This window comes from Equus quagga, chromosome 12 (genome assembly GCF_021613505.1).
Source record: "Equus quagga isolate Etosha38 chromosome 12, UCLA_HA_Equagga_1.0, whole genome shotgun sequence".
NCBI classification, from domain to species: domain Eukaryota; kingdom Metazoa; phylum Chordata; class Mammalia; order Perissodactyla; family Equidae; genus Equus; species Equus quagga.
Window position 1 is genome coordinate 72821882 of NC_060278.1, and position 22688 is coordinate 72844569.

Below are 22688 nucleotides of genomic sequence, written 5' to 3' on the forward strand. Positions count from 1 at the left end.
CTGCTGCTGCCTTTAGATAGGGCAGGTGCTCTCTGGTTTGCCTCAGTCTGCACCACTCCCTCCATCACTGGCCTAATGTACTTCTTGTATTACTGCATGGTTGCTGGAGGGCCTGAATTGGCTACTCCTGACCTGAAAGTTCTAAACAGGTGCTCTGGGGAGTCATCCAATGAACCCCTGGTTTCCCAGTGACTCTCTTAGAGAAGGAAAGTAATTTGTCCCCACTATTCTAACCTTCCTCCTTCTTCTCTCCCTTCTTCCTTCCCTCCTCTCATTTCCCTTCACTTCCATTTTTCTCAACACCTAAATGAGGATAGTTAGAAGAAACCAGACTCACTAGACTTTACCACATCCACCACACCAGGCCTTCCTACCCCCAGACTGGACTATCCCAAGCCTCCTAGGACAACAGGTAAATGTAGTCAGGAGAAAAGAGGGAAGAAGAGAACAGAGGTATGCCATTGTTTTAAATACAGATGGATTGTCCTTAAGAATCCTTACAATAGTTGGCCCTTTTATATGCATAGGCTCAAACTTTGGAGTATTCAGATAGTTTTTGAACTATGTGCTCTGGTTATGTGCTATTCCTGTATCACTGACGGGTACTCTGGCTGCATCCACAATAACTAAATTTAGGTCGCAAGAAGAAATTTGGAGAATTTTCTATCAGAACTTAAGTTCTTGAGGAAATACTATAAATCTGTAAAACAAACCTAGAGATCCACTGAATCAAAGCCATGCAGCCAAGTGTGGCTCCTTACTCTGTCATTAGAGAGTAAAATGCACAATGGGAGATAGAAAGAAAAAGTGACTTTTCTGGTTGGAACCTTTCAACGTTCACTCTTCATCCAGGATTGATATGCTAAATATCAATATATTTGAACATGTGCTAAATGCTAAATGTGTTAAATATTCACTTCCCTAGACTATTCAGAATACTAATCAGAAAAAGAAATGGTAACTAATTTAGCATCAAGTGGAAAAGAAAACATGATGATGTTATAAGCAGTCAAATTTGAATAAGGAAACATATACCAACAGTGCCTTACCATCCATTATGGCTCGACTGAAATTCACAGTTTCTAAATGTTATTTGGCCATTTATGTCAATCTTTTTTGAGCAAAGCAGGTAACAAGTGTCTGGATAGACCTTTCTCTTCTGGGAAACTCCTACACATCCTTCGGGACCCAGGTCAAATGTCACCACCTCTGACAACACAATCCCCTCAGTCCCTAGCCTCAACTAGGCAATTGAGTGTCCCTCTTCTAGGTGCTCACAACACTCTCAATCTGTTTCTACCATAGGACTTGCTGAATTTGATATGATTTCTTTAAAATGTCCTCCCTAATGAGTCAGAGCCTATGAATTCTCTAAAGCAGGGATAATGGTTTATTCATCTTTTACCATTCACCTCCTACCTCTGCCCAGTGCCTATTATGGAGTCACACACAAAGCAAGCACCAAATAATTGTTGAATGAGAGTGTGGAGGAAAGATTTGACTTTCCCTTCCCACATGCCTTTCGTAGGCAGAGCGGGTTAGGAAAGTGTGAAAGGAGAACCTAGAGAGGGTCAGAGGAACTTGCCAACTGCCTGATTCACCTGCCTTGATCAAGCTCCTACTGGGAGCATTTCAAATACTTGGAACGATTTTGCAGTAATTTGCCTTGTCATAAATCCTTCTGGGACTTTACTTAGATTTTTAAAACTGTTCTAGGGCAATGCAATTGGTCTTCATGGGCTCGGTCTTCTTTACTTTTATGGGAAAGGAGTTCCCGTGGTAAGTTAAAGAATTTCATTATCTTTTCAACATATTTCTAGCAATTTATGGGGTTAAATTCATGATCATTGACTAATTCAAAGGAATTAGTCTCAATTACCTGGTTTGCCAAACTATCATATCTGATAATAGGGAATAAAATAATCCAGTGAAATATTTGCCAAAGAACAAGCTTGTGACAAGAATCACAACCCTAATTATATCTTAGAATCATAGTTTCTAAGTAACCTTAGAAATCATCTAACCTCTGAGGATTTTTTTGATAGAGAAATTTATCTTCTTAGTTTAACCTCTGTGTTTTGAGAGACCTTCCTCCAATATCTAACGAAACCTACTGTCAATGTAGGAAAAGATGTAATTTATAGTGAAAATAAGATAATTATTTCCTAATAGAATCCAATACAATAATGAAATAATATGTATAATACTTCTGATACTATTTTAATTAGCCTAAATTAATAAGGCAGTATCTATACTCGTAAAAAAAAGTGGAAGGCAATTGTTACTATGGAGTTATAATGTACCTTTGAGTAACAGAGTGTAATTATCTTACAGAACTATGCTGAAGCACTTAAATACTTTCAGAAAGCTGCAGAGAAAGGATGGCCTAATGCACAGTTTCAGTTAGGATTCATGTACTACTGTAAGTGCTACAAATATGGCTACTTTACTTAGAATGAAAAATGTATTATTGTCTGCTCCTTTCTTAACAAAAATCAGAGGATTGGTGTGAGTGGTTCAGATAGAACATTCAGGCAGCAGTTTAAGGAGGAATTTGAAGAAGACACAAGGAAAGGACCCCAGTTGGGGGAGGAGACAGGGAGATGCAATCAGGAAGCTCATCTTTGAAAACGTTAAGTTTGAAGTGCCTTGTGATATCCAATGCAGATACCCAGAGGCAAAATATGAAACTCACAAGAAAGGTCAAAAATGGAGAGAAAGATTTGGTAGGCATCAACATACAGGTATTAGTTAGGAGTAGCTGAAACAGCAAATGGAAAGGAGAGAGAGTGTGGGAGGAAGGAGCAGTGGGCCATGGTCTGGAATCTTGTGGTCCTTGGTGCTGTATTGAAAAGATAGGCAGAGAAAGAGTGTTCACAAGAAGACTGAAAAGGCATGGTCGGAAGAATAGGGCAAAAGGGGGATCTTAAGGAGGCCAAGGAACAGAACCTTCAAGAGAGAGTAAATGAATGAGCACCCCTGTGAAATGCAGTGAGAATCCTGGTTCTCAGTTTCAAAAAAGATTAAGAAAGTGCTGAGTATCCACGGAATTTGTCAATATGGAGGATTTTTGCAAGGTGTTTGGACTGGTTGGGGTGGAAGCCAGACACGATGGGTGGAGCTGTGAATGGAAGGTGAGCAAATAGATGCGTGAAATTATTCTTGGAAATAGTGTGCCTTTAAATGGAAGGAGAGCGATAGAATAGTAGCATGAAGGGGACCAAACACCAGGAGAGAGTTGTTTTGAAGATGGTGAGAAACCTAAGTATAATTTTTGGCAGAAAAAAGAGAGTCAGCAAATGGAGGTGGCTAAGATATCATGGGAGAGATGAGATAATTGATGAAGAGATTCTGGAAAAAGTTGGGTGGCATTAGAATCTGATTGGGCTGAGGTAAGTGGAGGCCTCATTAGCCTTCATAAAGAGGAGGGATTTGTCACCCTCAAAGACTGGAGAGAGGGAGGACAGGGTGGTACAGGTAATTTCTGTGGGGACTGAGGGAGGGAGTGGCCGAGACAAGTACCAGGAGATCTGAACATACCTGAGTATCTTTGCTAAGTCCTCCCTGTCAGAGGTGGAGCTGGGGCAGCAGCAGACTGCATCATCAAGGAGGTCAGTTCTGGCCAAGACGTCAGCTGGCATTTTCTGCAGTAGTCTAGTGGCAGAGCTTGTCCTGTACTGTTCTGTACTGTTGCCTAAGTTGGCCTTATTCTTCTAGTTCATTCCAAGTCCCAGGCCCAGGATCTATCAGATTCCTCAAGCTTCTAGAATGAGAGTAATAGTAATGGCTCATGTTTATTAAGTCTTCCTATGTATTTATTCATTTAGTCCTCTCAACACAGCTAGAGGATATCCAACAGTTTATAGATGAGCAAATGAGCCTTATTGAGGTCAAACATCTTGCCCGAGATCACACAGTTAGTGGAACTGGGATTCAAATCCAAATGATCTGCCTCCAGAGCCTTTGCTCTTAGCTGCAACATGGCACGGCTTCTAAAGGCCGAGAAATGTTCAAGTTGGAGGGCAATTTAAGGACCATATAGTGCAAGCCTCTCCTTTTGCAGATGAAGTGCCTAGACATGCCCAACTGACAAAAGGAATATTGGGAGAGCCAGGACAAGAGTCTCAGCTGCTGGGAGTATGCTGATTTCTCCACCCTAGCTCCAGATACCTCTCCTTGCTCCAGTTATGAATTGAGTCTGAGCTGGGCCTCTTCGAGCCAGGATTTGCCAAACTCCATTGTTATGGCTGGGAGGAGCTGGATTGGTCTTCTGGTGTGGAAGGATGACAAGAATGATGAAACACATCATGGTGGGGCTTCTGGTCCTCAGAGACCACTATTTGGTCTCATTTTCATTAACTTTAGTTATGCCGTATTGAAGAGATATTTTCAAGAGACTAAATTGTCCTTCTCCTTCAGTTTTCTGAATGGGTCAAGAACATAAATTTCCATATTCTTACTTATAATTGAATTCAACATTTTTCCCCCCAAATAGTGGATCTAGAGTAGCTTGACTTTTGGTTACCTTTTCCCATCCTCTTTAAAATAGCAGACAGCACTCTGACCATTATATCCACAGATTATAATGTAAAAAATAAAATAAATAAGGGATGGCTCAAAATAATTTTAATTTTCAGCTGGCTCTGGAGTATGGAAGGACTATAAACTTGCCTTCAAATATTTTTACTTGGCATCTCAGAGTGGGCAGCCCCTCGCCATTTATTATCTGGCCGAGATGTACGCGACAGGAACAGGAGTGTTAAGATCGTGCAGAACTGCTGTGGAGGTAAATAATGGGCTGTTTTTAAAGTACCTTTCATTTATCATACAGAGGAGGTGATACTGTCCTTAAATTGTTGATGCCTTTGATTTTATAGAGATTATCTCTTTTCTTCCAGTTGACGATGTGAACACTCACATTTGCCAGGGAGGAATAGCAGTAATGCAACTCAGACTGGGAAAGGGAGGAAGAGAAATGATCCCTCCTCTCTTCATTTGGCTTTTCCTTGAGTTCTGAGTTCGCCTCAGAATTTAGCTAAGGAGCTCTGTTCCAGTCTTCAATCAAATCACCAGGGCAATCTGTCACTTCTAGTGAGATTGGGAGTTGCGACTTGGGAAATGAAAGGCTTGATTTAGCCTAGAAAATGTAGCCCACTTCTTCCCAGAAAGCAAGGTCCTTAAGTTTTTGATGATTTGGATGACAACTGAGAAAGTGAGTTCTCTCAGCTTCAGCCAGTGATGTACTTTTCAAAAAGAATGCTTTTAGGACCTTAATGCCCTTCATTGATTTATTAAACACTTCCATTGCACCAATATAAATACCTCCATGTTGCAATCTGGCCCCTCTGAAACTCATTTCAAAAGCTACCAGCTAGTAATCTATCTTTAGATTTGTTCCTTTGCCAAATTCCTAGTGAATTATGTCTGGCTAACCTCTTTTGGTTGCATAAGGGCTATTCAGCTAGGTTGATGCTTGTCCTCATAGAGCTCTGCATACCTCCCTCACAGTTACGTCACCTGCACCCTCCAGCACTAGCTTCCCTTAATTCTCTCCTGTCCTCATCAGCTGTGGCCTTATAACTCACCCTCACAGAGCAGCAGTGCCCAGAAAGTTCCCCTTTTTAAAAACAGAAGTCAGTACATTCTTGTCTTGTCAAATAGCCTCCAAGTCAGGAAAGTTTATTACGCAAATTTAAAATAAACCTCAGCAAGTTTCAGCTCAAAACAAAAACTACACACTTGTAATCTTTGTGCCTAAGAAAAGTATTAACTTTTCAACCCAAATAATTTGCAAAAGCCACTCTTTAGACCTAAAACCTTGCCTGACCAGCCAGCAGGAGCTGAAGACTGATGTCATTCATCATTTACGTGGGATGAAGTATATTGGCTAACTCATCTGCTTGGTTTCTCTTCCCACATACAGCTTTATAAAGGTGTCTGTGAACTAGGCCACTGGGCTGAGAAATTCCTGACAGCATACTTTGCCTATAAGGATGGTGATATAGATTCTTCTCTTGTTCAGTATGCACTACTTGCAGAAATGGGATATGAAGTAGCCCAAAGCAATTCAGCATTCATTTTGGAATCTAGTAAGATAAGTTAAAATTCTCTGCAATTCCCCAATCACACAAATGTTTGTATGACTTCACTATAGGGGCATTTTAAGCCTTACTAATGAAATGTTTCCTTTTTTCAGAAAAGGCTAAAATTCTTGAAAAAGAGAAGATGTACCCAATGGCACTTCTCCTATGGAATCGAGCTGCCATTCAAGGTATTAAAGCTAGATAAAAATGAGCACATACCTGGTCCCCATCTGCTATTATTCATCTGATATGCTCCAGCTGAGTTCTTGGGCACACAGGCAGAAAGGCGCAGAAAACCAAGCAGGTGATATTTCCAACTGTACTGATGTTAGGGTCAGTCTTCACTTAGAGGTCATTTGCAGGAATTTCTTTTCTTTGTTATTCTCAAAGTCCCTAGTTTAGCAAACCATAGAAAGTTTTCTATGGCTATGTCTCCATGGCACCAGAACAGTTGTTCGAAACATGATAATTTTACTCAAGAAACCAATTTTCTTAGTCTAGTTTTAGTCACTCCTTTGCTGAGTTTTTTCTGAACTTATCAGAGATATGACCTATGTCTCAATGAGTTTATAGATGAAATTACTTATGGATCTAAGACTTGTTTGATTTCTTTTCCAAAATATCACATGGGTAATTACCACAAACTTCAGATCTTTATTATAACCATTAGCATGCTATCATTAGAAAAAAAAACAACCCAGAGTTAATTGGTAAGATCCTCTCCCCTTTCTTGGAGTCCCCATGTCCCCTTGTAGGGACCACACATGATAAGGAATGTAAGATAGCACTGATGAGAAAGCATTGGCAGGTGGCATTTGCGTCAATATGTCTTGTTCCATTCTCTCCCTAAAATTATATTACTAAAAGCAGAGAGATACTGCAAAGCTGTCACTATAGGCATTTGGATATGTGAGGAACCCTGTTGCAGTAAGAGAGCAATTTCACTTCCAATTAAGTTTCTTAAAATCGTCTCATGCTAAGGCCAAATCATCTCTTTTCTACAAGAAGTCAATGGGATAAAAAATGATTTTTAGTTGATGCTAATATGAAGCAGAGGGCAAAGTCACAGTGGTTCCTTTGCAGATCCAGATGAGATGGTAATTTGGCAGCAAGCCATCCATGTGATTTTAGTGAGAAATTCCCTAAAAAAGAAAAGTCTATGTTTTCTAAAAAGCAATAAAGACCTTGTTTGGAGTGAGGAAATAACACCAGCAACCTCTCAGCTATGGCAGATCAGCTTACTTGCAACAAACACAGGTTTACTCCAACCCAGGAAATGGTGTGTAAATTGCACCAAGGAAAAGAGACATTGAAAACGAAGAAACATTAATGTTAAACAGAATTCACCAATATGAAACGTCAGGCTGCTAAAAATAATTATGTGTTTCAAGAGAGGTCAGGCATGAGTGTCCCTGAAGATGTGGCTGCTGAGTGGCTCACTTGAGGTTAGGAAATCTAATAATGAAAGTTTCCAGTCGGTCACTGGTGTGCTTCTTTCAGCAGATGCTGCATGTGAGAAGGGTGCTGAACCCTCAGGACTCAGCCACCACGCTGTGACTGTGAAATTGAAGGGGAAAGCCCTCCCACTGTCAAGTGAGCCCTGGGAGCCTGTCAGGGTTGCCACATGCCCCCAGTCGGTCTCCTAATTAGGGTGGAGCTGAATCCTCCGAAGGAGCTGCTTGTTCACTGCCTTCCATTCTCAGAGAATTCGGGGGTCTTGCTTACTGCTTGTAAAACTTGAAAATGCACAGAAGTCCTGTCCTTTTGTGGTTACGGCCCAGAAGGAATCTTGGGGTCAAAGGAAGGCAAATTTGGGCAAAATTAGAGAAGGAATGGGTTTCTCTTTAGGGCTCCTCCAGGCCCCTCTCCTGGGTATCATTTCTGTAAGGTCTTGTCCCTAGCTACCTGTACATTTTGAAGCACCTGGCAAGCAAACCCTGATAACTAACGTCTTTGTCAACTTAAGAATTCTATGATGTTACTTCTACTCAGAGAGAGCTAAAGATGGCTTGTGGTATTAAATTTTAGTAGACAATTCTAGATGAGTAAAAGAACTTCAGTACCCAAAATCAATTCCAAAAGATGTTAGGCATTGCAGTAGGCAAAGTGAGGAGAAAAAATTGGAAGAATTCCTATAGCACTTAATGATACACCTCAGACCATACCACACAGGGTAATTCCTCCTTTTCCAAATAAACCTAGACTGTGCTAGAGGGGTTGGCCACAGCTGAGATGAATGTCCTAGATAAGCATTCTCATCTTTTCAATCAATATTATTCTAGTGAATGAAACCAGGGACCCCAAAGAGACCCTTAGAATTCATTACTAACTGACCTTCAAAAGACTGAATCTATCTTTAAAAGTCACATGAATTTTTTTCTCTTCCTGAATATATCCATGCTTGTTGGAAAGTAAGGTTCTAAAATACTTACCACCTGGGGAAAGCATTTTCTAAAAAGTTTCCTACCATGCCTATCCATTCACTCCATAAATACTTATCAAGTACCATTCTAGTCCTGACCTATATCAGTGATCAAGAGCTTCAAAGTTCTTGCCCTCACGAAAGAGAGAAAAAATAAACTAGTGAAAAAAAATAAGATAGTGATATGTGTTGTGAAGGACATAAAACATGGAGATGAGATAAATAACCCCTGTGGTGAGGGCTGAGGGGATGCTTTAGACGAGGTCGTCAGAGAAGGCCTCTAGGAGGAAAGGGGACACTTGTAGTGAGACCTGAATGATGAGAAACCAGCCACATGAAGAGTCAGAGGAATTCCAAACGTGCCAGGCAGAGGGACTTGAAGAATCTTAATTCAGGGATTCTGAGGCAAGAACGAGCTCAGTGTGTTGAAGGAATATTAAGAAGGCTAGAACATATCAAGAAAGTGGCATGCGATAAGGCTAGGCTAGGCAGGGAGGCAGAAGACAGACAAGGCATGACTTGTAGGTCAGGTAAGGATTCTGGATATTAGTCCAAGTGCAAAGAGAAGCACTTGAGGGATTTAACACAGAGGAATAACATGATTTGATTTTACATGATAAAAAGATCATCTTGGCAGTTGTGTGGAGAATAGATTGAAAAGTGGAGACAAAAGAACATTTTGGAGGCTATTGTAGTATTCCAGGCTTGGACTAGTTGGTGGAGGAGATGGCAAGAAACAGGTATGTTTTAGAAGTAGAACCAACAGGACTTCCTGACAGATTCGATGATGGAAGAGAGGGGAAAAGAACTTGGAATGATTACCCTAGATTTATGGCCTGAACAGTGCTGGTGATGGCACTGACATAAGGAAGAAACTGACGATTTTATTTGAGGAAGGGGGTAGCAAGGTGTTAGGAATCTCTACTGGATGTTTTAAGTTTGTGATCCAAGTAGGGAAGCCAAGAAGGCAATTCTAAGAGTCTGAGTCTTGGGGAGAGATAGGACTATAGGTGTAAATTCAGCAATAGTAAACATAAAAATTGCCATGGAACTAGATGAGTCACCTAGTAAAAGAGCTGAGATAGATGAGAGTGGTGGAGAGAGGAGGAGAAGAGAAAAGAAGGGAGCTAAGAAAGGGAGAAAAGGAGTTGAATAACAAGCCTTTGATATTCCGAAACTTAGAAGTTGGGTAGAGGAGGTGTCTGGCAAGAGATTGAAAAGGAGAGGCCTATGAGGCAGGAGGGAAATCAAGAAAATACAATGTCATTGGTGTCAACAGAGGAAAGTACTTGGGCAGCTAGGTCCAATGACTCCAGTGCTGCTTAGAGGAGGAGTGCTCAGTGCGCTGAGATGAGGACAGAGAAGTGGCCAATGGATTTGGCTGCATGGAGGTTATTGACCACCTTGAAAGCAGCAGTTTCGTGGAGGAGGGGGCAGAAACCAGATTGGAGTGGGTTGAAGAGTATGTGGGAGGTGAAGGTTTGGAGACCATGAGTTCAGAACACACTTTTTAAAAGGCTGAGTGTGGAGGGAACAGAGAAACGGGGAGTAATTAGAGGAGACACCATGGGATAAAGAAAGGGTTTGTTTTTGTTCATAGAAGATACCAAAGTGTGTTTGAATGACTGATGGGATTGACCTAAGAAAGAGGGAGAAAACTGGTGATGCAGGAGAGTAGAACTTCAGGAGTGAAGTCTGAGAACAGGAGGGGTAGATCCAGTTTCTCAAAAGTAAAGCTAACTTCAAAAAGTGAATTCAAAAGGTAAAGTTTATAATTTTTTGTTCTTAAGAACATTTTTACTATACCATAGAGTTATCCTACAATGAAAACACTAGCATTGAGTGTTATATTTTGTATTCCACAAAATATCTCATCCTGATGCTGAGATTCTGAGGGGTTTTTTTTTTCTTTTTATACATTTTATCATTAGGTTGAGTTATTAAGAACTATATGTGAATCATTTGAGTTATGATTCTTCTCTTTCTAATATTTCTATCAGGCAATGCGTTCGCTAGAGTAAAAATTGGAGATTACCATTACTATGGCTACGGGACTAAGAAAGACTATCAAACAGCAGCTACACATTACAGCATTGCAGCTGACAAATACCACAATGCACAAGCCATGTTCAATCTGGCCTACATGTATGAACACGGTTTAGGTATTGCAAAGGTAATTATGTTAGTAATAATCCCAATCTCATAATGCCAGCTGTATGGGAAGGGAAAATTTATAAATGTTTTGCATTTCATTGATGTCATCAATGTAAAGAAAGGAAAGAAAATACTTAACATTTGCTGAGTCCCTCTCACATGCCAACACATATTACTTACCATATGAGGTAGAAATTATTTTTTCCATTTATGCCCAAGGACATAACTAACAAGTAGAATAAATCTAGTCTAGGCCAATTTGACTCATAAGTTCATGCTTTTTCCAGCAGTACTGGTGGGCCCAGCCCCCACTCCCTTCCACCTCCAGGCCTTTTCCATCAAAATTTTTATGTCTCTCAAACTCCCAGTGACAAAGAGAAAGTGGGAATGAGGTCAGAGCTGCATACAAAGGTGGCATTAATCCAGAAATGTCTTATGACACACCTACTGTGTACATGACACAATGCTGAGCCCTCTAGAGAGGCCCAAGAAAATACATCTCTATTCTTCAAAGACTACGCTTGACTGGAGGAAATGAAGCATATTCGTTAAGAAAAAGATGTAACACTACTATATTGGGTAAACTCATTAGACAGTAACTGTAATTAAGGCAAAGGTGGCATTGGGGTTGGTCTGACAGAGTAATTAAGGTGTATTAAATATCAATAATGATAGTAATATCCAAGCAGTTGTGTGTTATATATACTATGTCATTTAAATCACACAACCACTCAATGAGATAATCCCTATTATTGTCCTCAATGTAGGCATCAGGAAACTGAAGTGCAGAGAAGTTGTCACACGGCCAAGTTTTCAGAGCTCATCAGTGGTGGACCCAGAATTTGAACCCCGGCTTGTCTGATTCCATGTTTTTGGGGGGAAAGAGTGGGCCTTGCACTGTCATTCCTAGTGCTCAAATGTATATTTCACTTCATTATTTATATTCCTGGTTGCATTTCAAGACCAAAATAATGAAGGGGTTATTGGCTTTTCTATATTCTCTCTTTTCTTCTAGTTGTAGTAGTAATTGATAATCATTGGTAGGGAATTTCCTATCTGACAACTGCTAAAGGCACACGCTGCAACCAAGGGCTTCTTATTCAGGTACCAACAATCCAGCGGTAGAGATCCCCACCTTCCTGTGCTCTCCTGTGGTCTGCCTTTCAGCTTATTACTTTCCAAAAGCCCCAGCACCCCAAGCAGTGGAAAGAATATCAAATCCAAATCCAGTCTATTTTCCCCATTCCTAGCAAGTGTAAGCTTCCTGCGTTTATAAAATTTGCAGGGGGGCGGGAGTTGGGACTGGACCAAATAGCTAAGTTGGATGATTCTTTGGATGTCATTTAGCCACACCTCACTCCTCTCCAACCGTCCCCCACATCTGTAAAACAGAACAGTGATACCTGCCCTGCCCCAGGCTTTGAGGATAAAACGAATAAGCTTTTGTGAAAGGGCTTTGTAGTCAAACTGTATGGAATGACTGATACTCAGATCAGAAGAGAATTTGAGCAAGCGCTAAGTAAGGCTTCAATAAGATTAAAGCGTTTGTTCCCCATTCCCCATGTAAAACATAATAGTGGTGAGAGGAGCATTGTCTGTATAAAGGATAAAAATGAGCCCACCTCGTGGGTTAAATTCAAGTTAGTTCTCCCGTACTGACTTGGCCCCCTGACAGCCTCATCCTCACCGCAGTGAGGCCATTTTGCCTCCAGTCCAGGGGGGCAGGAAGGGGCGTCTTCTCAGGACACACGATCAACGTCCAGGAGAGGACACTGTCTGCCAGCGCCCAGTTGGCCCACTATGTCAGAGGGTTTGATATTCCTCCTTGGAGTCCCCACCGATCTCTTTCCTAGGGGCTTTCATCACAATGTCAGATAGCAATTGTCAAGACATACATTTCATCTGTTTAGAAAAAACTTTGAAGTTTCTCTCTGGCCAGATTGCTGTGCTTTTCTGTCAGGGTTCCTGTTAAATCATGGGTAGTTCATTTTGATCAGTCACAGGTATATTTTTTCCTACAGAAAGCCTCTACATTTAAAAACAAATAGGGGCTGCCCTTAACCTCAGACCTGGATATGGGAATTTTAGATTTAGTTAATGAGGGGCCTTTGCTCTTTGTCTTTATTAATTTCTTTGTTTAGCAATTAGAAAAATAATAACTGAGTACCCAGGGACCAAGTTTACTAATCTTGCCATCTCATAGTCAAATTAATGAGGAGATACCACCTTTTCTAATTCTTAAAATGAATAGGCTGATAATTAAAAGTCCAAGGCTTGTTCCAGTGACGGTTAATAAAAGCAAAGCATTTAGGAGAACAGGCTTTCACAGCACCGAAGTCATCAACTAAGTAAGCATTTCTTCAGCAAGGCACTTCATGATCCTCTTTATGAGTTAATCCTCATGCAAACCAGTGGGAAAGATGAGTATAACATTATTAGGATTTTCTGAGAATCAAAAAAGGTGTGGTGTGGAATCAGGTTTTGTAAATTCCGTATTTAAGCCCTCTGGGAGAAGGAAGTAAGGTATAAATCAACTCTTGGTGAATCAGTGTAAAAATCTGGGTCGCTCTTGTTCTTGTTACTGAATATAAACACAGGTTCATTTACCCACCACACAAGAGGGGCCAAAAGAAAACTGGTTGCCAGGCTTGTGGCAAGGAAAGGGGGTTTGTTATTGAAAGGCAGCCAGACAGGAGATGGGAGTTAAAACTCAGATCCACCTCCACAGAGGGAAAAAGGTAAAGGTTTTTGTCTGTGGTTTTAGGTAGGGGAGGGAGAGCATGTGGCCTTGCTAGTTGGCGCCTTCCCACCAGCCTGCGTTTGGCCTTGAACACCGAATTTCTTTTCCCTTGACTCTCTGGACTTTTCTGGTTAGTTTTCATCTTCAGCCTGCGTTTGGCCTTGTAAAGCTGAATCTTGATGTCTGGACCTTGACTTCCTGGGAAAGACAGCTCGCTCATATACCAAGGAGGGACGGAAAGACCTGGTTAGTTTTGAACAACAGTTGATTATGTTGAGTATGCACAGCTGCGGTTAGAGCTGCGGTTAGCAAAGCTTATCTCAAAGTTTTTTGCTCTAGGGAAGATTTTTTTTTTTAAGATTTTTTTTTTTTCCTTTTTCTCCCCAAAGCCCCTCGGTACATAGTTGTATATTCTTTGTTGTGGGCCCTTCTAGTTGTGGCATGTGGGACGCTGCCTCAGCGTGGTTTGATGAGCAGTGCCATGTCCGCGCCCAGGATTCGAACTGACGAAACACTGGGCCACCTGCAGCGGAGCACACGAACTCAACCACTCGGCCACGGGGCCAGCCCCTCTAGGGAAGATTTTTTAACTTCTTCCTTCTCAGTTTCATTCTCATCTGTCCTAAGGAGAGAACATTTGGATTAGGGTGATGTAGGTGAGTTATTCTAAAAGCTTCACTGAGAAGCATCTCATTCCCCAATGCCTGACTTCCAATTAAGCTCAATGGGCTTATTGACCTAAACTGTGGCTCAGGACTGACTGCTGCGTAGCTCTGGAAACACAAAATAATACCGGGGAGAAATTGGGAGAGGACCTGAACTGGTTTAGAAATATAAGCACTCAGCTCACAAGTTGTTATGAAACTCTTTGTCAATTTCTACTTGATTCAGAAGTACTTCAGGCACTTAACCATGAAGGAAACCTGTTCCCCATCCCCTCCTGCCTATTCCTTCTGTCTGTACCCTGGTACAGGCCTGAATTTCTACTCACATAGGCTTATCATAAAGAATTCTCAGAGGTCTCTCATTCTAGTGTTCTTCCTTTAAATCTGAGGCAGAGATAGCTCTGTCCACCAAAGATTTGTAATCCCCAATCCACAGGAAGGACTTGTCGCTGGGATGTGTCTCCTAGTCAGAGATTACATTTCTCAGTTCCCTTTCCATCCATGTGACTAGTTCTCACCAAAGGAAAGGAAGTACAAGTGAAGGGTGTCATTTCTGGGCTAAGGCAGTTAAGAAGTAGATGGAGCTTCTCCCTAGTCTCTTTCCCCTTCCATTGGCTGAATGCAGAAAACACGGAGGCTCTAGGGTATGGCAGAACCTCATAGTAGAAAGAGCTTGAGTCTCTCACTTACCACGTGAAGAACATTCACCACCAACCGGGAACACCCACATTGGAATGTTGAATGTGCTTAGCCACTGAAATTTGGGAGTTTAATTGTTACAGATGTTAGCATTACCTTGTAATACATAATCCATCTAACAAAGCATTACCAGCTTATTCATGGTGAAGTTCAACTCTGGTACTGTTACTCCTCTACCTTACTCCCCCAAACACACACACATACACACAAATTACAAACAACCAAACACACAAATAAAACAAAAAATCTTACTGATTTTCTACTGCCTAATGAAGTCCAGACTTCCCACCCTGGCATTTAAAACCCTCTTAACTTAACCTACCTTGATAATAATGGCTAGATATGCCACTATTTCCCTCTATATCTTCTAGGCTACTTTTCCTTACTCCTCAAAGGCCTTGAACTGAACCCTCCTGACTTTTGGTCATATCATCCCATTTGCTGGAATGATCTTCTCCCACATTTTTGCCCTGAAGACCAATCTATTTTTCAAAGAATAACTCTAATATCATCTCCTCTACCCTTCAATGAACCCTTCAATGAACCTCCAGATTTAAAGATACCTGCCTCTAAACTGTTGTGGTACTGTGCCTTGCTTTTTATTCATTCATTTATTCACTCGAATATTTATCAAGTGCTTGTTTTGTGTCAGGAAGCACTGGGCTTGGTTCTGGAGATACAAGAAGAACAGGACAGCCTTCAAATAGCTCACAGTCTACTATGGATAAGACAAGTCTGTAGCTATAGTGAAAGTCCAAAATGGCACGCATGCATGCAAACACAAATAAAGTACTAAAATATATTGAAGAGGGAACAATTAATTCAGGTGGAGGAATCAGTACTAGTGGATCTTGTTATAAAATGTTTTTGTAACATGGAGTATAAGAAACACATGACAATCTTTTTAAATGGAAGAAAGCATGTATGTTTTAAGATAATGACTAGGAAATCTATCCTAAATCAAGACAAGAGGTGAGGGGAAATTATGCTTAAAGATGAGTTTCAAATATATATATATATAGTTAGACCTACTAGATAGCACATTTTTTGGATCCTGCAGGAAAAACAAAACCAGAGCCACTGAATAAATTATAAATAGATTTGCCAAAAATAAAAGTAATTATGGCACAAAGGATTTTTATTTCATCTGACCACCTATGGAGTCTTAGAACTGAAGCTTTAAACACCAGAATAGAATCATTTTTTGGAAAGGATAGGTTAAAGTTAGATATTTAAAATGGCCCTCTCAGAAATGTGACAGGACAGAATATACACCTCTTAGAAATGGTCATAACCTTTATTGAAATAATTGTTTATAACAATGAAATAATCAGGAACACACAAAAAATGTTTTGTGTGTATAGATTTACTTATTACAGAAAAAAAAGCACGACAAACAACCAAAATGCTCCAAAAAAGAAGGCATATTATTTTGGGTAAGTAACTTACCCTCTCTGTGCCTTGGTTTTTTCATCTTTAAAATGGAGTCAGTAATATTATCTGCCATATAGAACTGTCATAAGGTTTAAATAAATGAAAGTGGTGACTGGCACACAGTAAATATTTAATAAGCATTAGCTTATTATTATAAAATCATTAAAAATAATGACTATGAAATCATTAAAAATAAAAACATTGCAGACCAAAGGAATATCTTAGGACATGGTATATTGTTTGAAAAACATTGTTAGGTTAAGAAAGCAGAAGACAAAATATCATGTAGAATGAAAAATTCCTAAATTAAAAGTATGTATATATGAATATATATAAAAATGCTGGAATGCTGGAAGGGTGTATATGAAATATTCTCAGTAGTTAGCTCTGTAAAGTGAGATTGTGGGTATTTTTTTTTTCTCATTTGTTCAGCTCTATATTTTCAAAGTTTTCTCTAATCAACATAGAGTATATTAATAAGAAGAAAACAAGAGTAAATTATTTTTAAAAACTACCTCTATCCCATTATAAGAAATTTTTCATGACACCCAAAGATTTTGGGGCTGGAAAACTGCATCATGTAATTGAACAATTTTCATAAACCAGATACTTTATTGCTGGAGAATTCTGTATCTTTGAATTATAAGAAGCTATTTTGAACATGTGAACATTGGGCAGGATTTTGGCAGACCTGACATTTTAGTGAGAAACATACTATTTAAGAAGAGTCTGCAGATCAGTTTACCTAATCTCCTAAATCACTGCATTTAAAGCAAAATAAACTCAAATGCACACAGAAAAGTTAAATGGAAGTGGACTAGAAGTGCAATGGACTTATTTAATGAACACTGGCCATCATCAAAACACCATTTATTAAGAGGAAACTCTTTGAACTATTTGGGTTTTTTACTAAACAGGATCAAAAAACCAGGAGTCTTTTCTAGAGTTTAGGAATAAACTTTCTTTTCTATGTGTTGTGCTAATTAGCCAGAAGCGTTCAGGAATTCCTTTCTCTGGGAATTTTAAAGAAAGACTCTCCTATCCCAACCTACCCCCACCATGAATTGTGAGGCCACCTGGGCAAGGAGTGAGCTCATGTCATCCCATTTTAATGATACTTGTTGCTATTTTTTATTATAAACTAAGTGACTGAATAGTGATGTTGTGCCTCAAGAAATAAATTAATAACTATCACCAGCCTCAAATAAGAATGAATGCCTGAGATATTGACAAAGGCTGCCTTTCACTGAATATTCTATTCAAGTCAATATGCCTTTCCTATGAAGGGGTGACACAGTCGTTATAATCTGCAGGGTGCTTTCAGATGAACACCAATGAATTTGTTGGAATTAGAGAAACAAATTAGAATTTTTACAGCATCTATTTTCTCCATTGCCAAGAAAATTTGTTCAGAACAATCTCCTGAATTTTAAGTATTTTAAGCAAGAACATTCTTCTTTCTCCAACAAATCAACTTACCAGACCACAAAGCCTTGGGAAAATTTAAGAAATGACAAGCAGAACATGGCTGAGAGAGGATACCACCCAACAAATGGATTTAGCAGAAGCCTCAAGGATTCATAACTATTGAACTCTGTGTAATGGAGGTCTGGGAGATGGAGAAGAAAGACAAAGAGATATGGGATGATCACAATTTGTGAAAAATCTGTCTTCTTCCTCTTCTTCTGAAACTAACCCACAGGTGCCCAAGCAAAGCACAATCTGAGACTGGCCCAGGGCACTTCAACTTTTAAAAGCAGCTCTACTCAGCCTTTTCATTACTCTGTTTGGGAAAACAAAGCAAAAATAAACCAAACCAAAAAAAAAAAAAAAACCCTCGAAGTAGGTGAAAATGAAAGAAAAAATATGTGTCATCGCATAATTTACTGGAAAAAAAAGGCCCAAAAAATATAGTATGTCATTTGAGGAATCAAATTCCAGCCTGAGAACAAAATAGTTTATTCATCCATTCTACAAGGATTATCAAAGACTTACCATGTACTGGGTTTTCATTAACATTGGGAAGTCAGGGGAGAACAGGTAGTCTAGGTCCTTGAAAACAAATGAATAAACAAATTCATGACTTCAAGTATGATAAGGACTGTGAAGGAAACAAGGAATTTTAAATGCTCATTAGTATCTGTCTTATATTGCTTTGGGAGCTGTACTCTTAGTGTCTAGTTTTCTCCTGCCCTTTAATTGGAGTTCTACCTAAGATCTTGTCTAACAGTATCCAAGAAAGCTTTTTGGAGATTTTGTTAGTTTTCTATGGCTGAAGCAACAAATTACCACAAATTTAGTGGCTTAAAACAACACACATTTACTATCTCACAGTTTCTGTAGGTCAGAAATCTGGATGAGCTTGACTGAGTCCTCTGTGTGCGTCTCCAGGCTGGAACCAAGGCTGTGTTCCTTACTGGGGGCTCTGGAGAAGAATTCGCTTCCAAGCTCATTCAGGTTGTTGGCCAAATTCAGTTTCTTGCCCTTAGTACAAAGGGCCTAATTTCCTTGCTGGCTGTCAGCATTCCTTCTCATTCCTTCCAAATGGCCTCTCCAGCAGTGGCGAGTTGAGTCCTTCCCATGCTTAGAATCTCTGACTTCTTCTGCCACATCTCTGACTTTCTCTTCTGCCCTCAGCTCTGAGAAAACTCAGTGGTTAAGGGCTCCTGGGATTATATTGAGTCCACCCATATAATCCAGGATAATCTCTCTTTTTGAAGGTCTGTAACCTTAATTACATTTTCAAAGTCCCCTTTGCCATGTAACATAACATAATTCACAGGTTCCAAGGATTAGGGCGTGAACATCTTTGGGAGGCCATTTCTGTCTATCAAAGATAAATTATGAGATTTCAAACAATAGCTTTTGTTTACTTACCCCTAAAGAATCTGTACGTAATGAATATGGGCTGTTCTATTTCTAGGACATTCACTTGGCCAGGAGATTATATGATATGGCTGCTCAAACAAGTCCAGATGCTCGCATACCCGTGTTCTTTGCCCTCATGAGACTGGAAACTGTGCATTTGCTCCAAGATATCCTGTTTTTTAATGTAAGTTTGTCTCAAATAAGTCCCAAATCTCTGAAAACTACAATGAGCTACTCTTGGGTGGTGGGATGGAGGGAGATGATGGTCCTGAATGGAGTGGGATGCTTAGATTTTTTTTGACAGAATGTCTCTTGTCAGCAGTTTACAATGAGACGGAAATGGAAGAAATTGGACAACACCCTTGGACCATACTGGGATTTATTTGTGATTGGCCTAATTGTTGCTATGCTGATCTTCTTGCTTAGAAATCGCTACCGGTAGGATCTGGATAAGGAAAACCAGTTCACTCTGAGGTATCCTCACTAAATAAAGAACTTCCTCGTCAAACTCAAGAGTCTACTGAAGATTTCCCACACAGGCCTGTGATGAAAAATGGACAAAGCTTGGGATCTATCCTCTGAGAAACAATTTCAGGCTTCCTGCTTGGTTGAAGTGACCACTAGGGTAGGGGGTGGGATGCTGGAGACTCGTCACTTAAGACTTCCTTACAAACCTGCCATCTTGGTGACCTAGTATTGACATAGAGATAAAGACCACCCATTTTCATATTGTTATAACAACTTCCCCCCTTTCCAGAGGATAAATGGGTTTCTGGGTTCCTACAGACATACTGAGGTAGGAAAAGGGAGTTTGGGGAGGGCAAGAACACAGATCTCTTGGCATTGGAGAAAGACCCAGATTACAAATGGACTTCATCTTGTGGGAATGCTCCTATAAACCACACTGTAGTGCTAATGAGCAGAAGCTCCTTATGGCATGCTGTGCCAGAGGGACTGACTTGGACTCCTCACTGAGGTGCATTTTATCAAAGCTCCTTTAGTAGTTGTATAGTGAACAACGCCATTTGGGGTCTGACCAGCACTGTACTCCTCTCCTCCATCCCTTACTGGAACCCTGTTCTACCTAGGAAACCCCTTTAAGGTACCCATAGAGGGAGATGGTACCAGCCTTCTGGGACAGAAGCTAAAGGCCCAGTTCTGTCTCCCTTGATAGGCAAAGCAGGGACTCAGGGCTGGGGGGCAGGGGTAGGTATGGAGCGTGCAGGAGGCCCATGACTTATGTCAAGACCCAGCTTGAATTCCAGCTTCACAGCTCTAGCTATTTGATCTCTCTGAACCTCAGTTTCCTGATCTGCACCATGGGAAGAATAATACCTATTTGAGAGAGATAGTATGAGGATTAAATGGGATAATGTATGTAAAGGGACTAGCACAGGACCTAGCATCTGGAATGAACTCCATAAATGGTAACTCTTATTACCTCTTAAAAACTCATGACAAATTGTTTGGAATATGGGGACAGCTGTGTTGATAATAATCGGGGTGGTTGTAGTGCCCTACAGTCAGTTCTCCAGACAAAATGCTGAGTGTTTTTGTAGGAAGAGATCATGCTTGCCTATCTGAAAATCCAACCCAGGTCCAGAAAAAGAGTTAATTAATAGCATTGATCAAAATCAGAAAGCAGAATGAAATGGTGGGGAGCACTGGATTTGGAACCAAACAATCTGAATTTGAGGTCCAGCCCTGTCCCTTAGTAGCTTTATGACTTTGGGCATAATTTCTCTAAACCTCAGTTTTCCCTCCATAAAATGAGATTAATTCCTACCTCACAGGAGAACTGTGAGGTTTAAATAAGTGTAACTTCAAAAGTGCTTTATAGACACTGTACGTACACATAGTAGCCACAGTCACTTATTTGGCCATGAACTGATCCAGGCCTGTCTGAGGTCCAAGTGTTTAGAATTTCCTGGACATGGTTCCTGAGTTACTAGATAGCTCCAGTTCCAAAGGATCCAGCCTAATTTACACAAATGTACAAGGAAGGAGCAGGCGTCCAAACCTCAGGTCAGAGCCTAATGGACAGGCTGGATGTGTGATTATCTCTCACAGGTGTCTGAGACAGGGATAAGAGCAAAGGGGAGTGTGGAAGGCAAAGCAGGTGAGTCCTGGCCCCAGGTCTGAATGGAAGATGAGCTCCTTAGAGGTAAAGCTTGTGAAAATAGCTGCAGACAGGGAAGAAGGGGCGATTTTTTGTGGCTTGGTGTCTAGACTAGAACATTTCCTGAAATATGGGAGCAAGGGCAGCAATTGCTCATAAATTTCCTGTTTCAGCTAATTGTTCCAAGTAAACGTGAGCAAAGGCTTTGAAAGCACAAGCAGTTTGGATTGCGTGAATCATGCAAATGTCCGTGTCTGGGCCTATTCTCCGGAGCCTCCTCTGTAGCAGTTCCCAGAGCCACGGTGCATGGATAGGCACCTGCAGCACCTGGGCAGCTTTGGGATGGCTGACCAAGGGAGAAAGGTCTTCTGCCTGCAGTCCACTTCTACTTTCTGGATATGACAGTCCCACCCTCTCCACGGGCACAGCGGGCCCCTATTATTTTTCCTGCTTCTGATACCTTTAAATAAAAATGGATAGCCTGTGGACTATAAGAGAGCTTTTTTAAAAATCTAATTCTCTTTGTAATTCCCTTTTTCCTCTGTATTTCCTTCCCAGATTCTTTATTAAAGTGGAGCTGCTATTCAAGTCAGTACATTTTTTGAAAGTCAAATCAAGTAAATGATTTTTTTTCTAGAGCAGTTGTCCACAGTCATTTTATGAGGAATATGCTTTCGGAATTTTGTGCTTTTCCCCAAAGTCTTAAAAGGTGGGTTTTAACAGGTATAGCCTGTATGGGAATCCCAGAAAGCTGTAGAGAAGAGGGTGTGGTGAGGCTGAGAAGGGGAGAAAGGAACGCTATGGAACATCTGCCACGTGCCAGACTTTTTTTCTAATTCCGTCTTCACGATGAGGCCGGGAGGTAGATATAACTCCCTCTATTTCACACAGGAGGAAACTGCAACTAGGACAAGCTGGTAACTTGTTAAGAAAAGATCATATGAGAATGTGATCCCATAATAATAAATAATAAAGCTAGAATTTGAGTCCAGATCTGACTCCAAAATACATTCTTTCCTCTATATTGCTGCTCCAGTTATCTCTTGCTGCTTTAACAAACTGCTCCAAATCTTAGCGGCTTAAAACAACAATCATTTTGTTATATCTCAGGAATTCGGGCAGGGTGTGGTTGTGTGATTCTTCTGTTTCACGTGGCATCCACAGAGGGCACTCGTTGGTGTTCAGGTGGACCAGCTGTTCTGGAGAGTCCAAGACAGTGTTATTCACATCCCTGGCACCTTGGCAGGGATGACTGAAAGGCTGGACCCAGCTGTGAGTATTGACCAGAATGCCTACATGTCACATGTGACTTCAGCACGATGGACAGAGCAGTGGGACTTTTTTACACAGCAGCTCAGGACTCCCAGAAAGAGTGTTCACAGAGATGCAGACAGAAGCCATAGGTTTCCCAAGACTCAGCCTCAAAGGTTCTAGAATATTACTTCTGCCACCTTCTATTGCTCAAGCATAGACTCCACCTCTCATGGGAGGAGTAGCAAAAAAT

The 22688-nt window shown here is 40.6% G+C and overlaps 1 protein-coding gene across 1 annotated transcript in view; it reads left to right on the top strand.

Annotated features, from left to right (window-relative positions):
* Positions 1 to 19507, top strand: part of SEL1L2 (SEL1L2 adaptor subunit of ERAD E3 ligase) — a 118860-nt gene extending 99353 nt beyond the window's left edge. Inside the window, exons 14-21 of the mRNA XM_046678027.1 lie at positions 1717 to 1779; positions 2335 to 2422; positions 4638 to 4786; positions 5924 to 6089; positions 6197 to 6271; positions 10506 to 10678; positions 19121 to 19249; positions 19388 to 19507. Of these exons, the coding sequence (XP_046533983.1) occupies positions 1717 to 1779; positions 2335 to 2422; positions 4638 to 4786; positions 5924 to 6089; positions 6197 to 6271; positions 10506 to 10678; positions 19121 to 19249; positions 19388 to 19507 (963 nt within the window). The remainder of the gene's footprint in view (positions 1 to 1716; positions 1780 to 2334; positions 2423 to 4637; positions 4787 to 5923; positions 6090 to 6196; positions 6272 to 10505; positions 10679 to 19120; positions 19250 to 19387) is intronic.
* The last annotated feature ends 3181 nt before the right edge of the window (positions 19508 to 22688 follow it).